At 41.7% G+C, this 21,024-nt stretch overlaps 1 protein-coding gene across 1 annotated transcript in view; it reads right to left on the bottom strand.

Moving 5' to 3' along the window:
- Positions 1-4,920: 4,920 nt before the first annotated feature.
- LOC127933235 (protein unc-79 homolog) overlaps positions 4,921-21,024 on the bottom strand; it is a 40,292-nt gene continuing 24,188 nt past the window's right edge. Inside the window, exons 30-51 of the mRNA XM_052530054.1 lie at positions 19,482-19,647; positions 19,257-19,406; positions 18,029-19,180; positions 16,575-16,676; positions 16,374-16,490; positions 15,299-15,401; positions 15,084-15,224; positions 14,970-15,008; positions 14,779-14,891; positions 14,627-14,712; positions 13,608-13,781; positions 13,432-13,500; positions 13,227-13,337; positions 12,395-12,499; positions 11,579-11,656; positions 11,409-11,498; positions 6,566-6,741; positions 6,297-6,480; positions 6,021-6,218; positions 5,610-5,687; positions 5,455-5,496; positions 4,921-5,334 (exon numbers count right to left, since the gene is read on the bottom strand). Coding sequence (XP_052386014.1) covers positions 5,146-5,334; positions 5,455-5,496; positions 5,610-5,687; positions 6,021-6,218; positions 6,297-6,480; positions 6,566-6,741; positions 11,409-11,498; positions 11,579-11,656; positions 12,395-12,499; positions 13,227-13,337; positions 13,432-13,500; positions 13,608-13,781; positions 14,627-14,712; positions 14,779-14,891; positions 14,970-15,008; positions 15,084-15,224; positions 15,299-15,401; positions 16,374-16,490; positions 16,575-16,676; positions 18,029-19,180; positions 19,257-19,406; positions 19,482-19,647 — 3,663 coding nt within the window. The 3' untranslated portion in view covers positions 4,921-5,145. The remainder of the gene's footprint in view (positions 5,335-5,454; positions 5,497-5,609; positions 5,688-6,020; positions 6,219-6,296; positions 6,481-6,565; positions 6,742-11,408; positions 11,499-11,578; positions 11,657-12,394; positions 12,500-13,226; positions 13,338-13,431; positions 13,501-13,607; positions 13,782-14,626; positions 14,713-14,778; positions 14,892-14,969; positions 15,009-15,083; positions 15,225-15,298; positions 15,402-16,373; positions 16,491-16,574; positions 16,677-18,028; positions 19,181-19,256; positions 19,407-19,481; positions 19,648-21,024) is intronic.

The following is a 21,024-nucleotide window of genomic DNA, read 5'->3' on the forward strand; positions in this document are numbered from 1 at the left end:
ATATACACACTATGGGGAAATCAGAGATTTTTCTTTTAGATCTTGTAAAACGGGGCATAAAAGGTCACCTTTAAAGTAATTCCTAACACAACAAGTGCATGCAGAAGTGTGCGCCTTGTTGCAGACGCAAGACAAATAAAAACAATGTGTGGTTCAAAATCGGCTGAAAATATCAAACATGTTTGATCTCCTCTGTCTGGATTGAATTAAAGTCTGAAGTTATTTGCTATGAAATCTGTAGACTCAAATCTGCAGACTGGCTCTGACTTTTAGAAAATATTACATGAACTTCTCCAGACTGTAAATCTGGGTAAAAGTTGTGTAGTGTATTCCAGTCTTTAAAGTGACATTACATGCTGCTTTGAACATCAAAGTTCCGATCGTGTTGTGATGATGAAGATGCTGTGTTTTCCAACGTCATTTGTAATTGTTGGGAAGTTCAACCAATAGATACTGGATCTCAGGTATGATGTATGGGACGATGACTAAAGACTAATCAGGGACTGTTTTAAAGAGGGAGCATACTTTTATTAGATTTTTTGCTTGTATTGACAGCTCTTGCGTTCACAAAAGAATAGAAGTGCAAAACTGGAAGATCAATGCTCCACCACCAGGATCTTATTAGTTATTACTACTTTTTTCTTTTTTCGTTTACTTGTTCACACATGCAAGTTGTTTGCATGTTCATCTATTTGAGCAATTGTTGTAATGTATGCAAGATTTTTCTTATTTCCTTTTTTGATTGGGTGGGCCAGTTGTCAATCTGACTATGCCAGTGTCACAGTGTCTGGTCTGTGTATCCCTGGGTGTCCACTAGAGGCCTCACTTCCCCTTATCGTCACTGTTCATTGTTTTCAGCTGTTTCCACTTTCATCGTTTGCACCTTTCTTTAAATACCTGGTTTGTTTCAGTCTTTGTTACGGAGTGCTTGTTTAATGTTAAAGTTATTTCATGTCCGTCATTCTTGCCTTGCCTTGCCTTGCCTTGCCTTGCCTTGCCTTGCCTTGCCTTGCCTTGCCTTGCCTTGCCTTGCCTTGCCTTGCCTTGCCTTGCCTTGCCTTGCCTTGCCTTGCCTTGCGTTCATGTCTTGTTTATGTTTTGTTTTGGATATTCTGGTTTTGACCCTGCCTGGCTTGTTTACCCGTTTGGATTACCCTTAATAGACACCATACCCGAAATTGGTTCTCTCTCCTCGTTCCTTGCATTACGAGCCGTGACAGCCAGTGCCACTCCGGCCCCAATGATCTGAAAGTGAGCATATTTTAATTTATTGGGGGATTATTCCTTTAAGCTAGTAAAATAATAATTATTTGTCAGTTTAACACAAAGATGCTACATGTCCCAACAGAGACAGTATATTGGATCACTTTTACACCACAAAAAAGAATGCGTATCACTTTGTCCCATGGGCAGCTTTGGGGCTCTCTGATCACTTATAATCTCCTGGAGCATTTTATACAAACCTACAGACCAAAGCTGAAATCAGCTTAACCTGTACTAAGGACTGTACTGTAAATACTGTAGATGGACCAATGAAGCAGATCAGGATTTACAAGACTGCTTCGACTGCACTGATTGGAGTATTTTTGAAGTTGCAGCCTCTGATCTGGATAAGCACACAGAAACTGTAACTTCAGTTTCTGTGAGGATATCTGCATTCCTACCAGGACATTCTTATTCTATAGTAATGATAAACAATGGTTTACCGGGAAAGTCAAACAGCTCTGTCATGCCAAAGAGGATGCTTACAGAAATGGGAATAAAATCTTGTAGAACCAGAAACAGACTAACAAAGGTGATAAGGATGGCTAAAAGAAACTACTCTGAAAAAGCTGAAAAAACTGTTTTCAGTCAATAACTTAGCATCAGTCTGGACATCACTAAGTAGTGAAGTGATGTGTGGCAAAGTATGGTGACCCATTTGTGCTTCAAAAGCGGCTACTCAACTGGGACTGCCCTGCTCTCAGTTACTGAAGCTGGCAAGAGCAGCTTCCAAATCCTCAGTAATCATCGTTCTGGACCTCTCTGCTGCTTTTGACACCATTAATCACCAGATTCTCCTGTCCACCCTCAGAAATATGGGCATCTTTGGAACTGCACTCCTCTGTTTGAAGTCCTACCTCTCGGATAGATCCTTCAGGGTGTCTTGGAGGGGTGAATTTTACAAGTCACAACAACTTGCTACTGGGGTTCCTCAAGTTTCAGTACTTGGACCACTACTCTTCTCCATCTACATGACGTCATTAGGATCTGTCATTCAGAAGCATGGCTTTTCTTATCACTGCTATGCTGATGACACCCAACTCTTCTTCTTATTCCAACCAGATGACCCAACGGTAGCTGCTCGCATTTCAGCTTGTCTGAGTGACATTTCTAGCTGGATGAATGACCATCACCTTCAGCTCAACCTTACTAAGACAGAACTCCTGGTGATTCACGCTAACCCATTCGTTTCATCACAACTTCTCTATACAGCTGGGTTCGTCAACCATAGCTCCTTCCAGGACAGCCAGAAACCTAGGAGTTGTGATGGGTCAACATTTAAGCTTCACAGACCATATTGCTACAACTATCCGGTCATGCAAGATTTGCCTTATACAACATTAGGAAGATTAGACTCTTCCTGTCAGAGCAAGCCACCCAAATTCTTGTCCAAGCTCTTGTTCTCTCCAGACTGGACTATTGTAATGCTCTCCTGGCGGGCCTTCCTGCATGTACTATCATGCTATAGACCCCCTGAGGAACCGTTCCACTCATTCTCTACTATAGTAGAGGAAGAATTGTATTCTCTTGTTAAATCATCTAAACCAACAATATGCATGTTAGACCATATACCATCTAAGCTCCTAAAAGAGGTGCTTCCAGAAGTCATAGATCCTCTTCTTGACTATTATTAATTCCTCGTTGTCATTAGGATATGTCCCCAAAACTGGCTGTTATTAAGCCTCTCATCAAAAAAACACAACTTGACCCCAAAGAACTAGTTAATTATAATCTCGAATCTCCCTTTTCTGTCCAATATACTAGAAAAGGTGGTATCCTCACAATTATATCCCTTCTTAGAGAAAAATGGTATATGTGAGAATTTCCAGTCAGGATTTAGACCATATCATAGTACTGAGATTGCTCTCCTTAGAGTTACAAATGACCTGCTGTTATCATCTGATCGTGGTTGTATCTCTCTATTAGTTCTATTGGATCTTAGTGCTGCGTTCGGCACTATTGACCACAACATTCTTTTGCATAGACTTGAACACTTTGTTGGAATTAATGGAAGTGTATTAGCATGGTTTAAATCATACTTATATGACCGCCATCAATTAGTACCAGTGAATGAAGAGGTATGATCATATTGATCACAAGTGCAGCATGGAGTACCTCAAGGCTCAGTACTAGGGCCGCTACTCTTCACGCTCTATATGTTACCCTTGGAAGATATCATCAGGAAACACGGTGTTAGCTTTCACTGTTATGCTAAAGAAACTCAGCTCTATATTTCTTTGTGGCCCGGTGAAACACACCAATTTGAAAAACTAATGGAATGTATAGTTGATGTAAAAAACTGGATGACGAGTAATTTCTTAGTGTTAAATTCTGAAAAAACAGAGGTGTTAATTATAGGACCTAAAACTCTGCATGTTATAACCTAGAACACTATCAAACATTGTATAGATTTTTAAATATTGATTATTACTAATAAAGCCCTGAATGGTTTAGCACCTCAGTATTTGAGTGAGCTCCTTTTATATTATAATCTTCTACGTCCGCTACGTTCCCAAACTCAGGAAATTTGATAATACCTAGAATATCAAAATCAACTGCAGGCAGCAGATCCTTTTCCTATTTGGTGCCTAAACTCTGGAATAACCTACCTAACATTGTTCGGGAGACAGAAACACTCTTGCAGTTTAAATCTAGATTAAAGACCCATCTCTTTAATCTGGCTTACACATAACATACTAATATGCTTTTACTATCCAAATCCGTTAAAGGTTGTGACTTAGGTAAACTGGAACCGGGAACACTTCCCATAACACCCGATGTACTTGCTACATCATTAGAAGAATGGCATCTACGCTAATATTAGTCTGTTTCTCTCTTGTTCCGAGGTCACCGCAGCCACAAGATCCAGTCTGTATCCAGATCAGAGGGTCACTGCAGTCACCCGGATCCAGTACGTATCCAGACCAGATGGTGGATCAGCACCTAGAAAGGTCCTCTACTGCCCTGAAAGACAGTGGAGACCAGGACAACTAGAGCCCCAGATACAGATCCCCTGTAAAGACCTTGTCTCAGAGGAGCACCAGGACAAGACCACAGGAAACAGATGATTCTTCTGCACAATCTGACTTTGCTGCAGCCTGGAACTGAACTACTGGTTTCGTCTGGTCTGAGGAGAACTGGCCCCCCAACTGAGCCTGGTTTCTCCCAAGGTTCTTTTCTCCATTCTGTCACCGATGGAGTTTCGGTTCCTTGCCGCTGTCGCCTCTGGCTTGCTTAGTTGGGGTCACTTCATCTACAGCGATATCATTGACTTGATTGCAAATAAATGCACAGACACTATTTAAACTGAACAGAGATGACATCACTGAATTCCATGATGAACTGTCTTTAACTATCATTTTGCATTATTGACACACTGTTTTCCTAATGAATGTTGTTTCTGCTGCTTTGACGCAATGTATTTTGTTTAAAGCACTATATAAATAAAGATTTGACTTGACTTGACATTAGGAAGATTAGACCCTTCCTGTCAGAGCAAGGCACCCAACTTCTTGTCCAAGCTCTTGCTCTCTCCAGACTGGACTATTGTAATGCTCTCTTGGCTGGCCCTCTTTAAACTGTAGCCCTTGGTCCAGCACTACAGAGCACTAAAACGCTTTATGATTCTGATGAAAAAATGTAAGCAGTTTTTTTTTTTTTTTACCCTTGAATTGTTTATTTTGATTTGACATATGCATACTATTGATAATGCAAAAAACTTTTCCCTGGTTGAAACAGGCTATAATTTTTCTCTATACACAATTTCTGTAATGCATTTGATAATAACAGACAATAGGAAGAACACTCAACCTTGAGCAACTACATCTGCTGCTGCTGAAGCTCATATGATTAATCATCACACACAGCTCGCTGCTTCAAAGATCACATGGGGTAAAACTGGGACGCTGCCTCAGATGACTGGATTTCCACTTGGGCCATTTTAAACTGAGTGCACTGAAGCCACTTCCGCAGAGTGAGAGGAAACGATCCGGATCCAGGATTCTGGAGACACTGGTGGTTCACCCGGTTCTGAATGGCCTGTAGACGCAGTTGGAGACCTGCGGACAGATGCTATTGACACACAAAAAACATTTATCATCTAACAGGAAGATTTTGAGAGTTTACTCTAGAAAGAAATCCAGAGTTTTGATAGCAAGAGTGAATTGTGTAATGTATATGATAAAAACTTACATTTAAGTTTGACTGAATCATGGGCAGCCACATGGGAATAAGCTGAAGAGAATGAATGAGGACATTAAATATAATAAACACATCAGACTGCGTGATGTAGAAATGCCAAGCACTACAGTTTATTTTAAGCATTTGTAGTAAGAAATCAATCTTACTTTTACAAAGATGGTTGAGTTACACTCTTGCAAGGCCTCCATTAGACTGATGACGTGCAAGCAGACCATCTCTACCATCTGAAATGTGAATAAATTAGTACATCAGACTACTTTCAGAGGTCGTTCTAGCTTTGCACAGAGCTTTCCCTTTAGTTAAAATCATTAAAGATTGAGCATCTTTGCTTGTTAATATTTATTAATTTCTCAGTCTAGAACAACCAGTTTTGTCTCTGAAATCAGTTTATATCAGATCAAACCAGTTGTAAGTTGTTTAGAGCTAAAACGAAAGCCTAAAGAAATACCTCGGATATGTTCAAATGTCAAAAACAGCTTCCACTAAAGAAATGCTGCGAAGTGATGCACTGAGACAGAAATCGAATCATACAGAGTCTAAATAAATGAACGGTTTACCACTTTGTTGTGGGCCATGAGCTGAAGGATGCTGGGAGTCACTCGGCTCCAGAACTCCAGGCCCGTGAGGATGGCGCACGAGGAGAACTCATTCTGGTTCTGATTGGTCGGGTTGGCCGCGGCTTGCTCGCAGTAGATGGTCCACAGCTGGGCGAACATGAAGGCATGGAACAGCGAACACATGTGCAGCACTGAAGTCTGCAGACACACAGAGAGCAGCATCATTAGAGTCACGTCTCCCAATCTCCTCCAAGCAGAACTGCTGCATTATCAAACCTTGGACTGCTCTGGGAATCCTATCAGGATGACAATCAGATGGTCTGCAATATGAGACCCGGCGTCCAGTGGAATAGGCATACAGCACGAGGAGCCCTGATGCAAAGCACTGTGGGTAAGAGACCCCAGCAGCAGCCAAGACAGCTGGCGAATGTGTGAGACGCACTCGATGAACTCTTTGGGTCTGAGGAAACACATGAACAATGTAAAATCTCAAGCTGATGCTGGCCTCTGACGACACACACACACGTGATGATGGTGGATTTTACCCTTGTTGCATAGCAGAAGGCGGATGGTAAAGCCAAGGCAGGTAGCGAATAACCGCTTTGTTGTCTCTATGGTTGCCTTTGCTGATCTCCATCGCAGCTATCTGAGACAGACCGACCTTCAGATTCCCTCCGAACGTGTCCTCATGCAGCGGCTGACAGCACGCCTTCATGTGGCTCTGAGTCACACACACACCCACACACATTCAGCATTTTACACTCATTTACACACTTTTATTCCAAGAGACTTAAGGCTTCTCACCAGCTGATTTTTTAAGTTGATTTCCAGTCAAAAGCCTAATTTACATAATCACTTGAGATGCGAAAGGGGTCATTACAGTCGAAACCATAGCATCTGTCTGTGCGAACTGTGATCAGTGATCTTCTGAAGAACTGACCCAATCCAAATACAGTATTGTTCAAAATAATAGCAGTACAATGTGACTAACCAGAATAATCAAGGTTTTTCGTATATTTTTTTATTGCTACGTGGCAAACAAGTTACCAGTAGGTTCAGTAGATTCTCAGAAAACAAATGAGACCCAGCATTCATGATATGCACGCTCTTAAGGCTGTGCAATTGGGCAATTAGTTGAATTAGTTGAAAGGGGTGTGTTCAAAAAAATAGCAGTGTGGCGTTCAATCACTGAGGTCATCAATTTTGTGAAGAAACAGGTGTGAATCAGGTGGCCCCTATTTAAGGATGAAGCCAACACTTGTTGAACATGCATTTGAAAGCTGAGGAAAATGGGTCGTTCAAGACATTGTTCAGAAGAACAGCGTACTTTGATTAAAAAGTTGATTAGAGAGGGGAAAACCTATAAAGAGGTGCAAAAAATGATAGGCTGTTCAGCTAAAATGATCTCCAATGCCTTAAAATGGAGAGCAAAACCAGAGAGACGTGGAAGAAAACGGAAGACAACCATCAAAATGGATAGAAGAATAACCAGAATGGCAAAGGCTCAGCCAATGATCGCCTCCAGGATGATCAAAGACAGTCTGGAGTTACCTGTAAGTACTGTGACAGTTAGAAGACGTCTGTGTGAAGCTAATCTATTTTCAAGAATCCCCCGCAAAGTCCCTCTGTTAAAAAAAAGGCATGTGCAGAAGAGGTTACAATTTGCCAAAGAACACATCAACTGGCCTAAAGAGAAATGGAGGAACATTTTGTGGACTGATGAGAGTAAAATTGTTCTTTTTGGGTCCAAGGGCCACAGGCAGTTTGTGAGACGACCCCCAAACTCTGAATTCAAGCCACAGTACACAGTGAAGACAGTGAAGCATGGAGGTGCAAGCATCATGATATGGGCATGTTTCTCCTACTATGGTGTTGGGCCTATTTATCGCATACCAGGGATCATGGATCAGTTTGCATATGTTAAAATACTTGAAGAGGTCATGTTGCCCTATGCTGAAGAGGACATGCCCTTGAAATGGTTGTTTCAACAAGACAATGACCCAAAACACACTAGTAAACGGGCAAAGTCTTGGTTCCAAACCAACAAAATTAATGTTATGGAGTGGCCAGCCCAATCTCCAGACCTTAATCCAATTGAGAACTTGTGGGGTGATATCAAAAATGCTGTTTCTGAAGCAAAACCAAGAAATGTGAATGAATTGTGGAATGTTGTTAAAGAATCATGGAGTGGAATAACAGCTGAGAGGTGCCACAAGTTGGTTGACTCCATGCCACACAGATGTCAAGCAGTTTTAAAAAACTGTGGTCATACAACTAAATATTAGTTTAGTGATTCACAGGATTGCTAAATCCCAGAAAAAAAAATGTTTGTACAAAATAGTTTTGAGTTTGTACAGTCAAAGGTAGACACTGCTATTTTTTTGAACACACCCCTTTCAACTAATTCAACTAATTGCCCAATTGCACAGCCTTAAGAGCGTGCATATCATGAATGCTGGGTCTTGTTTGTTTTCTGACAATCTACTGAACCTACTGGTAACTTGTTTGCCACGTAGCAATAAAAAAATATACTAAAAACCTTGATTATTCTGGTTAGTCACATTGTACTGCTATTATTTTGAACAATACTGTATGTCAAGTCCTCAAAGGAAATACACTGTGTGTAACCAGCTGGTAGAACGGTCTGGTTCTCTCTCAAGCGCGATTATTTTCTACAGCAGACACACATCACACACATTCACAGTGAATTACTTCCTGATTCAGTTCATGAAGACTGAGAAGGTTTGCTCCTTTTCTTATTTCACAATCTTCACATGAGAAAGCTTTGTGCACAAACATCCAGACTCCAGACAAACTAAGCATCATGCATCATATTTTGTTTTCCAAAAGAGATTATTGGCTCTCTGTAAGGCTAATTTTGCTAAAGCTACCATTGTCTCTGCTTGTTTTCACTAATGCTGCCTTCAAGTGCTACAAGAATGATCGTGAATAGGAGTGTGGTAGTTAAAACTGCGTTTGGAAGCAATGTGCGAGGTCAGTAACATGGTCACCATAACACCGTTCTGTTCGCGAGCCAGGGTTGCCAGGTTTTCTAAAAAAAAAAAACTCTCACGAACATGAAAAGCAACCCGCGGCAACAGTGTTAAAGTAACCCAATTCCATGGCAAACCCGCAGACTTGGCACCACTGAAGGGAGGTGAGAGCACCAGCTCATTTTCATTTAAAGGTACATACTGTACACTTAAACAGAGTGTTTGGCACTTACCCTAAAAGTGGCAATTTCAACAAGCTATAAAAAATTATTTGTGGGGTATTCTGAGATCAACTTTGCATACACACTCTGGGGACATCAGAGAACAATAAAAAAAAAAAAACTGTATCAATGCATTGATGAACCCAGCTGTATGAACATGTGACCTTAATCAAGTCTTTTCCTTAAAGGTGCCAATGCAATGCAGAGATGGCGAGTCAAGAGCAATCCTATGAAAAGTTGGCATTCTCAAGGTGGAGATATACAGGTCCTTCTAAAAAAATTAACATATTGTGATAAAGTTCATTATTTTCCATAATGTAATGATAAAAATTAAACTTTCATATATTTTAGATTCATTGCACACCAACTGAAATATTTCAGGTCTTTTATTGTTTTAATACTGATGATTTTGGCATACAGCTCATGAAAGCCCAAAATGCCTGTCCCAAAAACTAGCATATTGTGTTTTTAATACAAAAAAAGTCAAGCTTCAAATAATTATGTTCAGTTATGCACTCAATACTTGGTCGGGAATCCTTTTGCAGAAATGACTGCTTCAATGCGCCGTGGCATGGAGGCAATCAGCCTGTGGCACTGCTGAGGTGTTATGGAGGCCCAGGATGCTTCGATAGCGGCCTTAAACTCATCCAGAGTGTTGGGTCTTGTGTCTCTCAACTTTCTCTTCACAATATCCCACAGATTCTCTATGGGGTTCAGGTCAGGAGAGTTGGCAGGCCAATTGAGCACAGTAATACCATGGTCAGTAAACCATTTACCAGTGGTTTTAGCACTGTGAGCAGGTGCCAGGTCGTGCTGAAAAACGAAATCTTCATCTCCATAAAGCTTTTCAGCAGATGGAAGCATGAAGTGCTCCAAAATCTCCTGATAGCTTGCTGCATTGACCCTGCCCTTGATAAAACACAGTGGACCAACACCAGCAGCTGACATGGCACCCCTGACCATCACTGACTGTGGGTACTTGACACTGGACTTCAGGCATTTTGGCATTTCCTTCTCCCCAGTCTTCCTCCAGACTCTGGAACCTTGTTTCCGAATGACATGCAAAATTTGCTATCATCGGTCCTTCTCCACAATCTTCCTCAGGGTCCGGTCACCTCTTCTCGTTGTGCAGCGTTTTTTGCCACACTTTTTCCTTCCCACAGACTTCCCACTGAGGTGCCTTGATACAGCACTCTGGGAACAGCCTATTCGTTCAGAAATTTCTTTCTGTGTCTTACCCTCTCGCTTGAGGGTGTCAATGATGGCCTTCTGGACAGCAGTCAGGTCAGCAGTCTTACCCATGATTGCGGTTTTGAGTAATGAACCAGGCTGGGAGTTTGTAAAAGCCTTTTGCAGGTGTTTAGAGTTAATTAGTTGATTCAGATGATTAGGTTAATAGCTTGTTTAGAGAAACTTTTCATGATATGCTAATTTATTGAGACAGGCATTTTGGGTTTTCATGAGCTGTATGCCAAAATCATCAGTATTAAAACAATAAAAGACCTGAAATATTTCATTTGGTGTGCAATGAATCTAAAATATATGAAAGTTTAATTTTTATCATTACATTATGGAAAATAATGAACTTTATCACAATATGCTAATTTTTTGAGAAGGACCTGTAAGCACTGCTTCAAATTCATTGTAGTCAAAGGCAAGAGCGTGCATGTAATGTGTACATTATGTCCAGGAGTGAAGATTTTGTCGACATCTGCTGTAAGTAACTCTAATTTAATGAAGCCTCTCACAACGACGCACGCATCTACAAAGCTAGTGGCCAAAAACACCTATCTTACAAAGATAATACTTGAAGTGCAGGATAAAACTCTTGCTGTCTGTTGACGTGCAATAAATATTGAAAGTTATGTAAGAACACCTGTCTGTTCTACTCATTTCAACTGACTTGTGAAAACTGCTCAAAAAATATATATTTTTTTATATATAGCAACTTAAAAAAAAAAAAAAAAAAAAAAAACAGTAACGCAAATAGTTACTTTCCCTGGTAACGAGTTACTTTTATTATAGAGTAATTCAGTTACTAACTCAGTTACTTTTTGGAACAAGTAGTGAGTAACTATAACTAATTACTTTTTTAAAGTAACGTTCCCAACACTGATGGTACCTGACAAAAAGACATGAAACATGATAGTTCCCACTGCAGGTGTGACGAGTACCTTTAGTTTGGTCAGCGTGTGCATGTCTGCGATGAAGTCCAGCAGCTCGCTCAGATACTGGCGCAAGCACTCCATCGCTGCTGTGGTACACTGAGGGGACAGAACACCTGTGACGTCTACAGTCAGCACTAACGAGCAAACACATCAGTACAGCAGCAGACGAGTCTCACCCCGGGCAGAGCAGAGATCATGTGCTTCTGGAGGATGGTGGACTCGGCCAGCCTGGTCCCGATGTCTGTGCACACAAACTGAGGAGACAGACCAGACGATATCACGCTCTCAGACCGATCCCCAGCAGTCTAATGCATCATCCTTATATACCAGTCTGTCATTGCTTTTACAAGGTTAGCTCAGCCAAAAATGAAAATTATGTCATTAATAACTCACCCTCATGTCGTTCCAAACCCGTAAGACCTCCGTTTATCTTCTGAACACAGTTTAAGATATTTTAGATTTAGTCCGAGAGCTCTCAGTCCCTCCATTGAAGCTGTGTGTACGTCTACTGTCCATGTCCAGAAAGAGAAGAAAAACATCTTCAAAGTAGTCCATGTGACATCAGAGGGTCAGTTGGAATTTGTTGACCATAATAAAGTTATAATTTTTGTTATTTTTGAACCAAAATGTATTTTCGATGCTTCAACATATTCTAACGGACCCTCTGATGTCACATGGACTACTTTGATGATGTTTTTCTTACCTTTCTGGACATGGACAGTATACCGTACACACAGCTTCAATGGAGGGACTGAGAGCTCTCGGACTAAATCTAAAATATCTTAAACTGTGTTCTAGAGATTAAAGGAGGTCTCACGGGGAACGACATGAGGGTCATTAATGACATAATTTCAATTTTTGGATAAACTAACCCTTTAAATATGACCAGTCACAGAAGCTGTTTGACATATTAGTGTAGTACTAGCAACAGAAAACTAGTCATGCATCCACATGTGTTTTTCTCCACCTTCCCTTATTGTGAGACACACTACCTGCACCAACAGCAGCAGGTTCGTATCAGGAATCGATGACTTGAACTTCAGAGCCTGAAGCAACTCCAGAACAACCACACGAGACATGTAGAACTTGTCCCGCTCCTGCAGCGAAGAGAAAGAAAACCGCTTTCAGGAAGACATTTTCAAGAACATGCAGTTTGCTAAAGATCTGGACACTGTTCTGACTGCTGCCATCTCTGGTTTGACAGCTGACCACGGCTTCTCTCTGACAGCTAAATAATCTATCTATCTATAGCAAAACTCCATAAAGCATCATCTTCTATTTACATATCTCTGATGACACACTGCAGTTTCCTCACAAAACAAAAAATGTGTAATCTATTTCATGAACAAATCATTCTCATGAGCTACTTTTAACAAATCGTCTGAATGGTCTGAATGAAAGCCTATTTAAAGTTGTAATATTAAGTGGAAAACTAAAAAACTTTAAGGAAACAATGTTTATTTTTTATTTTTTAGGTTTTGCCAAAATGTTTTAGTCTGAGAACCTCTGCTCTACAAAACACATTATTACTTATTAAATACATAAAAACAAAGTTTTATCTTCTTCTTTTTTTTTAACAAAGCATTGCTTCACAACATGCAGACATTATTTCTTAAGACAAAAAGTAATATGAAAAGATCATCATCATATAATATTAAGTGAATATTAATTTAACACTGCAGAAAAACTGCATTAATAAATGAGATAAAAAAAAAAAAAAAAAAAACAAGATTGTAAAATCTTGGCAGCCAAATCAAAGGGCAGAAAGCCATGTTGTTCAGACTCTCTCTGGTGGAATAAACACCGATGTGAAGAGCGGTTCACCTTGCTGAAGGTTTTGTAGCACAAACCGCAGAGCTCGACGAGATACGAGAGACTGAACACACCGTACTGGAGAACGAAGCTCAGGAGTTTGGAGAAGGGCTCCAGCAGACTCTGTCAGACAGACACCAGACAAGCACTGAACCTCTCATACTCTCATTATTCAGATCAGATGATATTTTCATACCAAAGAAATGTATGCACTTACTCTTGTTGCATTTGTTACAGGAATCTTCAGCAAACAAATGATTATTCTCAGGCTTGAGTCCAGTGGACACTTGAGAAAAGAGAAGACACAGGAGGAACTCTTAACAGGAGAACACTGACTGCATTTATTCTCTGATTCCTCTGGCGTCCCAGATCACAGAAAGACTGCACTGGTACCTTGAGTGGTAGAACAGCAGGTAGTTTGGTTAGAAACGTGTGGAACTGGTTACAGATGGTTGTCCACAGGTTGCTGGGTGAGTCCATGGGAAGCGTCTCCATGAAGGTGGCGATGTTGTCCAGACAGTGAAGAATAGTGCCTCCTGCTGGCAGACTCTTCTTATTGTTCAGACCCTAGCACCACACCATCAGCTTTACTACAGTACAGTTACATAATAGTCTACACACACTATTAGCATGAAGCAGAGGGTCAAAATAACCTGGTCAAACTTTATTATATTGCAAATATTGTAGAAGTTCAGCATGCTGCCTCTGGAAACTTACAATAAAAAATCCTTAAACACCGCTCATCCCCAGGCATTTCTAGATATAGAGTTTGTTTCTACATGTGAACAGATTTGGAGAAATTTAGCATTGAGATATTTTTAACTTTAAACTGTTGCTTGTGGGTTATATAGGTGTCTATAATCCATAATAACACTTCCTCCAGTGGAAAAGTGCTTCTCCTGTGGTCTCTCACATATTAGTTTAGATCTGTTTAAACGCTGCTTGATCTGTGCAGATTTCTCTCCTGATTCAGACCAGAACACTTTCTCACTGGAGGATGTGTTATTATGGATTATAGTTAAAATCATTTTAATGCTGGATGTGTTTCATCTTTTGTCTTCTCCAGATGTTCACTGATGGACTGGAGTGCTGTGGATTATTGGGATGTTTTTATCAGACTCTCATTCTGACGGCACCCATTCACTGCAGAGCATCCATTGATGAGACACTGATGCAGTGCTACATTTCTACAAACCTGATGAAGAAACACACTCATCCTGATCTCGGATGATCTGAGACAGAGGAGATGTTCAGAAAATGTTCATTTTAACATGGCATCATCCTGTAAGTTTTGACATTTAGGGCAGCACAAAAGGTCAATTACAAAAAAAAAAAAAAAAGGTTCCCACACTTCACTGTCACAAGACTGTCCTCTGCTGGAAGACACATGAAACACTGTGTCACAGACGTACCTCCAGGAGCTGACTGAGCGCTGCCACCGAGCTCAGCTCATTGAAATCAATCAGAGACGTGGCCAGCGTCCGCAGGAAGCTTCCGTCTGAAAGAGAACAGAGCCAGTCACGTGTCTGCGCTGTGTGTATGTGTGCGACTGTGCTCTCCAGACCTTTAATGTTGCTCTGGAACAGTTGTGGTAGGATGCCGTTGGGTGCGAGCTGATGGAGAACGCAGCGGAGGAACTGCTTGGCTACACCGGCCACATTCCCAGGAATCAGCATGCTGCACACAGACGGAGAATACCTCTCACACTCACACAACTGAAAGAGTGCTTTACACAAGTGTGAACGCATAACTCACCTTTCAGCTTGACCTGTGAAATTGGAGCTAGAGGCCAACCTGAAGAATAAAAGCATGTAAGTGAAAGAAAGCGGTGGTGAAGAGAGTGCGGTGCTGTGTTGAGCAGAGCTGTACCTGCCCACAGACTGCATGATCTCCAGCAGCAGCGGAGCGGCCAGATCCGGGCTCAGATGGATGAACATGGACAGAACCACCACAGCCAGAGCCAGAGTCTCCTCGTCATACTCCTCCAGCACAGCCCCGCAGTCCCGGCACCTGATCAGATCACACACAGCTCTGATATCCTGCACTTCTGCACACTAAACACTAAACACTGACAGTCAGCCCACCTGTCGGCCATCGTAGTGGGCTGCTCGTCGCTGAAGTCTTCTGGTGCAGGAACGAACATGCTGACGGTGCTCGGGGCCGACAGAAGACTGGTCTTCACTGGACCTGAGGACAAAACACACTCAAGTACTGCACGATCCAAGGGAGAACATGAGCTTGTCACTACTCCCACAGTGTATGATCGCTGGAAAACATGTTCTTACCAGACACGGATGGAACTACAGATTTAGTGAGAAAATAAATGATAAAAGGGATTTGTTTTGTTTGAAAATCTGACATGTATGAGGTGGAGAGATGGGGTAAAAGATATGTTCTGAATAATACCGAACTTAAAACTTGATCAAAACAATCACTTTAACTAAGTTCTGCTTTTTGTTTCTTTTAATAAGTAATTACTTTTGTTCAATAAAAAGTGATTAACGTTCATTTTATAAATGTTGAAACTAAATTATTTATTTTTTAAAGTAACAATTCTGAAAGCATTGATGGACATCCCATAATAATTGAATACAGCTTTACAGTAGCAACAATACATACAGTATTTTATTATATGATATGATTCATATCAGATTTTTAAACGTTTTGGTTTCATTATAAATATGGTGATTATCTGTAAAGACAGTATTTATCATCTGAATATAACCATGTCATGTTGACAAATGGGAAAGTCAGTCAGCTAGTTATTATCATATTAATTGTGGGCATTTACCTCCAGAAGCAGGGACATTTTCACTCCTTTTACATATTCTTCTGTTATTGAAAAAATTCTGATTGAATAAAACTGAAAAACAATATGTTTGCCTTGAAATATCAATAATTTCTTCAATTCTCATTTGCTAAACATTAAATATTGGATCAAATGAACGCAGAATCAACTGTGCATTGCTGTCCATGATCGAGTCAAGGATCACCTACAGTACAAACGTTGTTGTTAGGAGAAGTGCTGAGGAGGATTTTAGTGGCGTCTAGTGTTTTAAAGGAGGATGAAGTCAGTGCATCTTTAGATCACACTGGTGAGTTGGGTAATGTATGACCAGAGAGAGAGGAAAGTGCTGATGAATGATGCTGAGGACTGACCCGTGTCCCAGGTGTTGATGTTCTGTGGAGCGCTGGACTGATGCTCCAGCTGCCGCTTCATTAACTGACTCATAGTCACGGCACCCAGAGAGCCTCGCTTCACCTGACGATACTGAGCTGAGGACAGAGGAAAACACCTCAGCAGACTCTCAGAGAGCAGATGCACAGGTGAACACAAGCATTTATGTGTAAGTGATTTACTGGACACTGAGGAGCGATGGCTGGTTTCAGGGACGGTGGCCTCCAGGGCCGGAGCTGAGGCCGATTCTCTGGGCTTCTCCAGGTTTGACAGAGACTTGGCATCTGTACAACAACACAATCTCCTGTCTGAGTGTCAAACCTGTCTCTGAACTTCTTGACATCTGCATAACCTTGTAACATGTGTCAATGAAATCCTCCGCTGTTATTGGTTGGATAACTGGTAGATTGAATGTGCTCTAAAGGGATAGTTCACCCAGAATTTTTTATTACTCTTCCTTGTGTCATTACACACACCTGTAGGTCCTCCGTTCATCTTCTGAACACAAATGTGACCCTGGAGCACAAAACCAGCCATAAAGGTACATTTTTCAACTTGCGATTTCTGCATCTGAAAGCTGAATACATAATCTCTGATGTATGGTTTATTAGGATCAGACAATATTTGGCTGATAAAACTATTTGAAAATCTGGAATCTGAGAGTGCAAAAAAACAACAACAAGAAAATCACCTTTAAAGTTGTCCAAATTAAGTTCTTAATATCCTAATGATTTTTGGCATAATAGAAAAATCAATAATTTTGACCAAAATTGGCTAATGCTTCAAATATTCCCCAGCTCTGCTTAAGACTGCTTTTGTGCTGCAGGGTCACAGATGAAGATATTTTTGATTAAATCCGAGAGCATTTCCTCTCCCCATAGGGAGCAACGCAACTACCACATTCAAGATGCACTATCGCTGCTTAATATTTTAAATTTTTTCTGTTTTTCTGTGTAAACAAACCACTTGCGTCGCTTCATAAAACTGAGGTTAAACCACCGGAGTCACGTGGAGCACTGGATCTTGAATGTGTTCGTTGTGTTGCTCTCTATGGGGGCAGAAAATGCTCTCGGACTTAATCAAAAATATCTTTGTTAGTGTTCAGAAGATGAACTAAAGACTTGAACAACATGAGGGAGAGTAATTAATGACAGAATTATATAGTGATATATTGTAAGTAATTCTGCAAACTGTAAGTAACTTTGCATTCAACAGTTTTAATGCAGACCTTCCAGCCAATCAGAATCAAGTATTCAGACAGACCATGGTATAACTCGCATTAATTTGTAGTAACATGTCAACTAATTCTCATTAGGTTAAGCTTTAAATTAGTAGAATAAGTACTAATAGCTAATATAAGAAGCATGTACATGTGTAAAGTTACGTATAGTCAGTAAAATGTAAGTATTAGCAGATATTAGGAAGACAATGTACTAATACTCGAATGACTCTAGCTGACATGGGGTTGCAAATTTGCTGATAGTAGAATTTCTTAAGTATCAGAATAAAGTGTTTTCAGTGATTTTTTTAATTAAATAGTAACATTACACATACAAACCAGTGAAGACATAGTGTGAAACACATTATATATAAAGTATTTTATCTGTGAAAATACAGGAACAAGAATCTGACAGACCTGTCTCTGCGGCCGGTTCTCTCATTTTGTCTATAGTGTTGAACGAGATGTCCAGATACTCCCTCTGGATGGCGCTGACGGCGATCTTCCTCTCTTTGCGCTGGCGTGGCACGATCTGGATCTTGAATTCGGCTTCATCACTCTCGTCGTCGGGTTTGGGGTTGCTGTCTCTCTCATCGGTCTCGTCGTCCTCGTCTCCCGCTCCCTCCGTGTTTAACGGATCCAGAGACTCGAGTGTGTCCGCAGGAATCTGGAGCACGACACACCTGCTGGAGGGGCTCGTTCCACCGATGCCCTCTGGCTGCGTGCAGGAATCATCCAGGGAAGCGTTTGGCATGTGTGAGGTCTTTCTGAAGAGATCCCGCTTCTGTTTGAGGGTCATGGTGCCCTCCTGAGAAACCTTGGAGTCTGGTAGCTCCAGAGACACAGATGAAGTGATCGCAGAAGGCTTAAGCATCTCGTTCTTGGTGCAGTCCTGTATGCTGACCTGCACGACTGGAGGAGAGTGTGCTGCGGTGCTGATGGAGGCCGCTGACGGATCCTCAGGTTTGCTCAGCACTCCACCGGGGAGTCTGAGGGCCTCAAACAGGTCCTCGTTGCTCTCCACGATGCGCAGAGGAGGCAGCGGCTCGAACACCAGTGAGTCGCTGTCGGAGAGTGAGAGAATGGAGCGCTTCTCGGGGATGGACGTGCAGTCGGAGGACAGGTCGATGAGGTCCGGATCATCCTTGTCAAGTGCAGGGGTGGCCAGTGGTGAGTCCAGACCGACGGGTTTATCTTCAAACGTCTCCATACAGCTGAGACGCACCTCGGGTATGATGGGCCTGATGCTGTCGTTCTGAGCTCCAGAGCCTCCTCGGTCGGTGACGGAGTGGCCGTTGGAGGAGTCCTTCCCATGGTGTTGAGCTCTGTGCTGCTGTCGGCTGATAGAGGAGGAGGAGGGCTCCTGCAGGTCGCAGCGGTCGATGCAGGACTTGCGTCGGTGCTCGTCAAGGTTGAAGAGGATGGAGTCAGTATTGCTGATGTCCAGAGACTTCTGCTTGTGCATGGCTTGCAGTCTCTTCTTCTTGCTGTTGCTGTCCTCTCGGCCTGAGTACAGCAGTGTGTCCTGCAGCGCGCCGCCCTCCTTATACTCGGCCAGTTCGATCTCACCTGTGCAGGACACAAGAGCAGAAGGTTAGTAGAGGAAAGCTTTGTGAGCACACATGGCATCCGTCCAGATACGCACTTCTCTGAGCATTGAGCTCCACAGGCTGATACTTGACCGACTTGCTGCCACCAATCCTCTTCAGACGGGCAAAGAAGGTCTGCGACTCCTTACTGCTCGCTCCCGTTGGAGTATCGTGGATGTCCGACTCGTCAAATACGCTGTCCTCCTCTACACAGGGAAACACAGGGCATTGAGCGACAGCACATCACTAACCGTTCCCGTGATTCCGGGCCTGATCTGTACCTTTCTCCTTCTCGCTGTAGCGGCTGATGTTGGAGTTGTCGCTGTACAGCGGGCCTGCGGACACATGCGACCTGCAGCTGTGGTACTGAGCATTCAGCGTGTTGATGGTGATGTGGATCAGATGGAGCACCACCTCTTTACTCATGTCCATATCTCTGTATGGATACTGAAACACAGCATGACACAGTCAAGAACATGCCAAGATCCCTGAATATCTGATGACTATAGTTCAAGTTTATAGTTACTAACAATGAGACTGTGGAACAAAAATTAAACCACACTTTTTTTACTGAAGTGCAACACTAAGCCAGTGTTAATGCTTCTAAATGAATAAGATTCATTCATTGTGCTGTTTTATCACAGGAGAGATCAATGTTTGCATTCAAGCAGAAGAGAAACCAACGGACAGTTGTGTGACGGCATTCTTTATATAGAGTGCAGGAACTTTCTAGACCTAGGGGAAATCCATGCTGGTTGTGACCAGAACAAATATGCATTCAGATTAGTTGACTTGACGTCCTGTCGGTCTTTTGTGTGTCTGTAGGAGTGGCTCTGAACAGACAGCATCCATAATTGCCTTAATCAATACCTGTACTTCATCACAGTAAAAACTATTTTAGTAATAAATTTAACAATAAGATTTAACACTAAAGTCTCAAATCCAAAGAGACATTCATTCTAAAAGTTAAGACTTATCCACACCCTCCTAAAACGCCTAATTTAAACACTCCCCCAAATGTCTACATCACTGAGTGGGAAGATTTGCATAATGGCGCCCAAATGTACATGCAAAGAAGGAAGGTGTTACTTTGATTCTCGCTGATGCTGCCTGTGCCATGTCGTGGAGACGCTGTGTGTTTCATTGTCAATGCCAAAACTACTTAGTTTGGTCTTCCAAAAGAGGACAGGACTAGAAAATAGTGGTTAGGTTTTATTTACAAAACTGTTCCAGAACAGTCTAACCCAAATCTTCAGATGTGTGCTGCACATTTTATGGAGGATGAGGATGTGTGTTCTGGTAGAGTAGTCTACAATCTGTCTCTGGCACAAAGACTGTTTCTATACAGTTCCAGCTTGTCAAGGACAGTCTAGCGCTTCTGACTCAGTCTGTATGTACGCTTACATATTTACAGAAAGTGCCACTGATGATTCAAACGTGAGTTTTGAGCAGTGTAGAGCAGCACTTGTTGTTTCGCCGATCACAAATGCAGACATAGTTTTATGTTTACGTGGTCCGACATGCAACACAATGCATAAAAACACAGTATAAGTCATTATAATCAATAATTATGTTCCCACTGGATGCAACAAATGCCTTGTTTATAATGGGTTTTATTGGTTTTGCTTCGTCAAGCTGGGACATGGCATCACAGTATGGTAAAGCAGCATTTCCCAATCCCAGTCCTCTTATCGTGTACAACGTTTGTTATATGCGACTGTAAGTGCCCTAAGAATTGGACATCACCGGATATAAAACCATGATTCCAGGTCGAAACAAGTCTATATGTTACATTGAAAAGGCATTAAAGTATGCGAAACATGA

This window comes from Carassius gibelio, chromosome A17 (assembly GCF_023724105.1).
Source record: "Carassius gibelio isolate Cgi1373 ecotype wild population from Czech Republic chromosome A17, carGib1.2-hapl.c, whole genome shotgun sequence".
Classification (NCBI taxonomy): Eukaryota; Metazoa; Chordata; class Actinopteri; order Cypriniformes; family Cyprinidae; genus Carassius; species Carassius gibelio.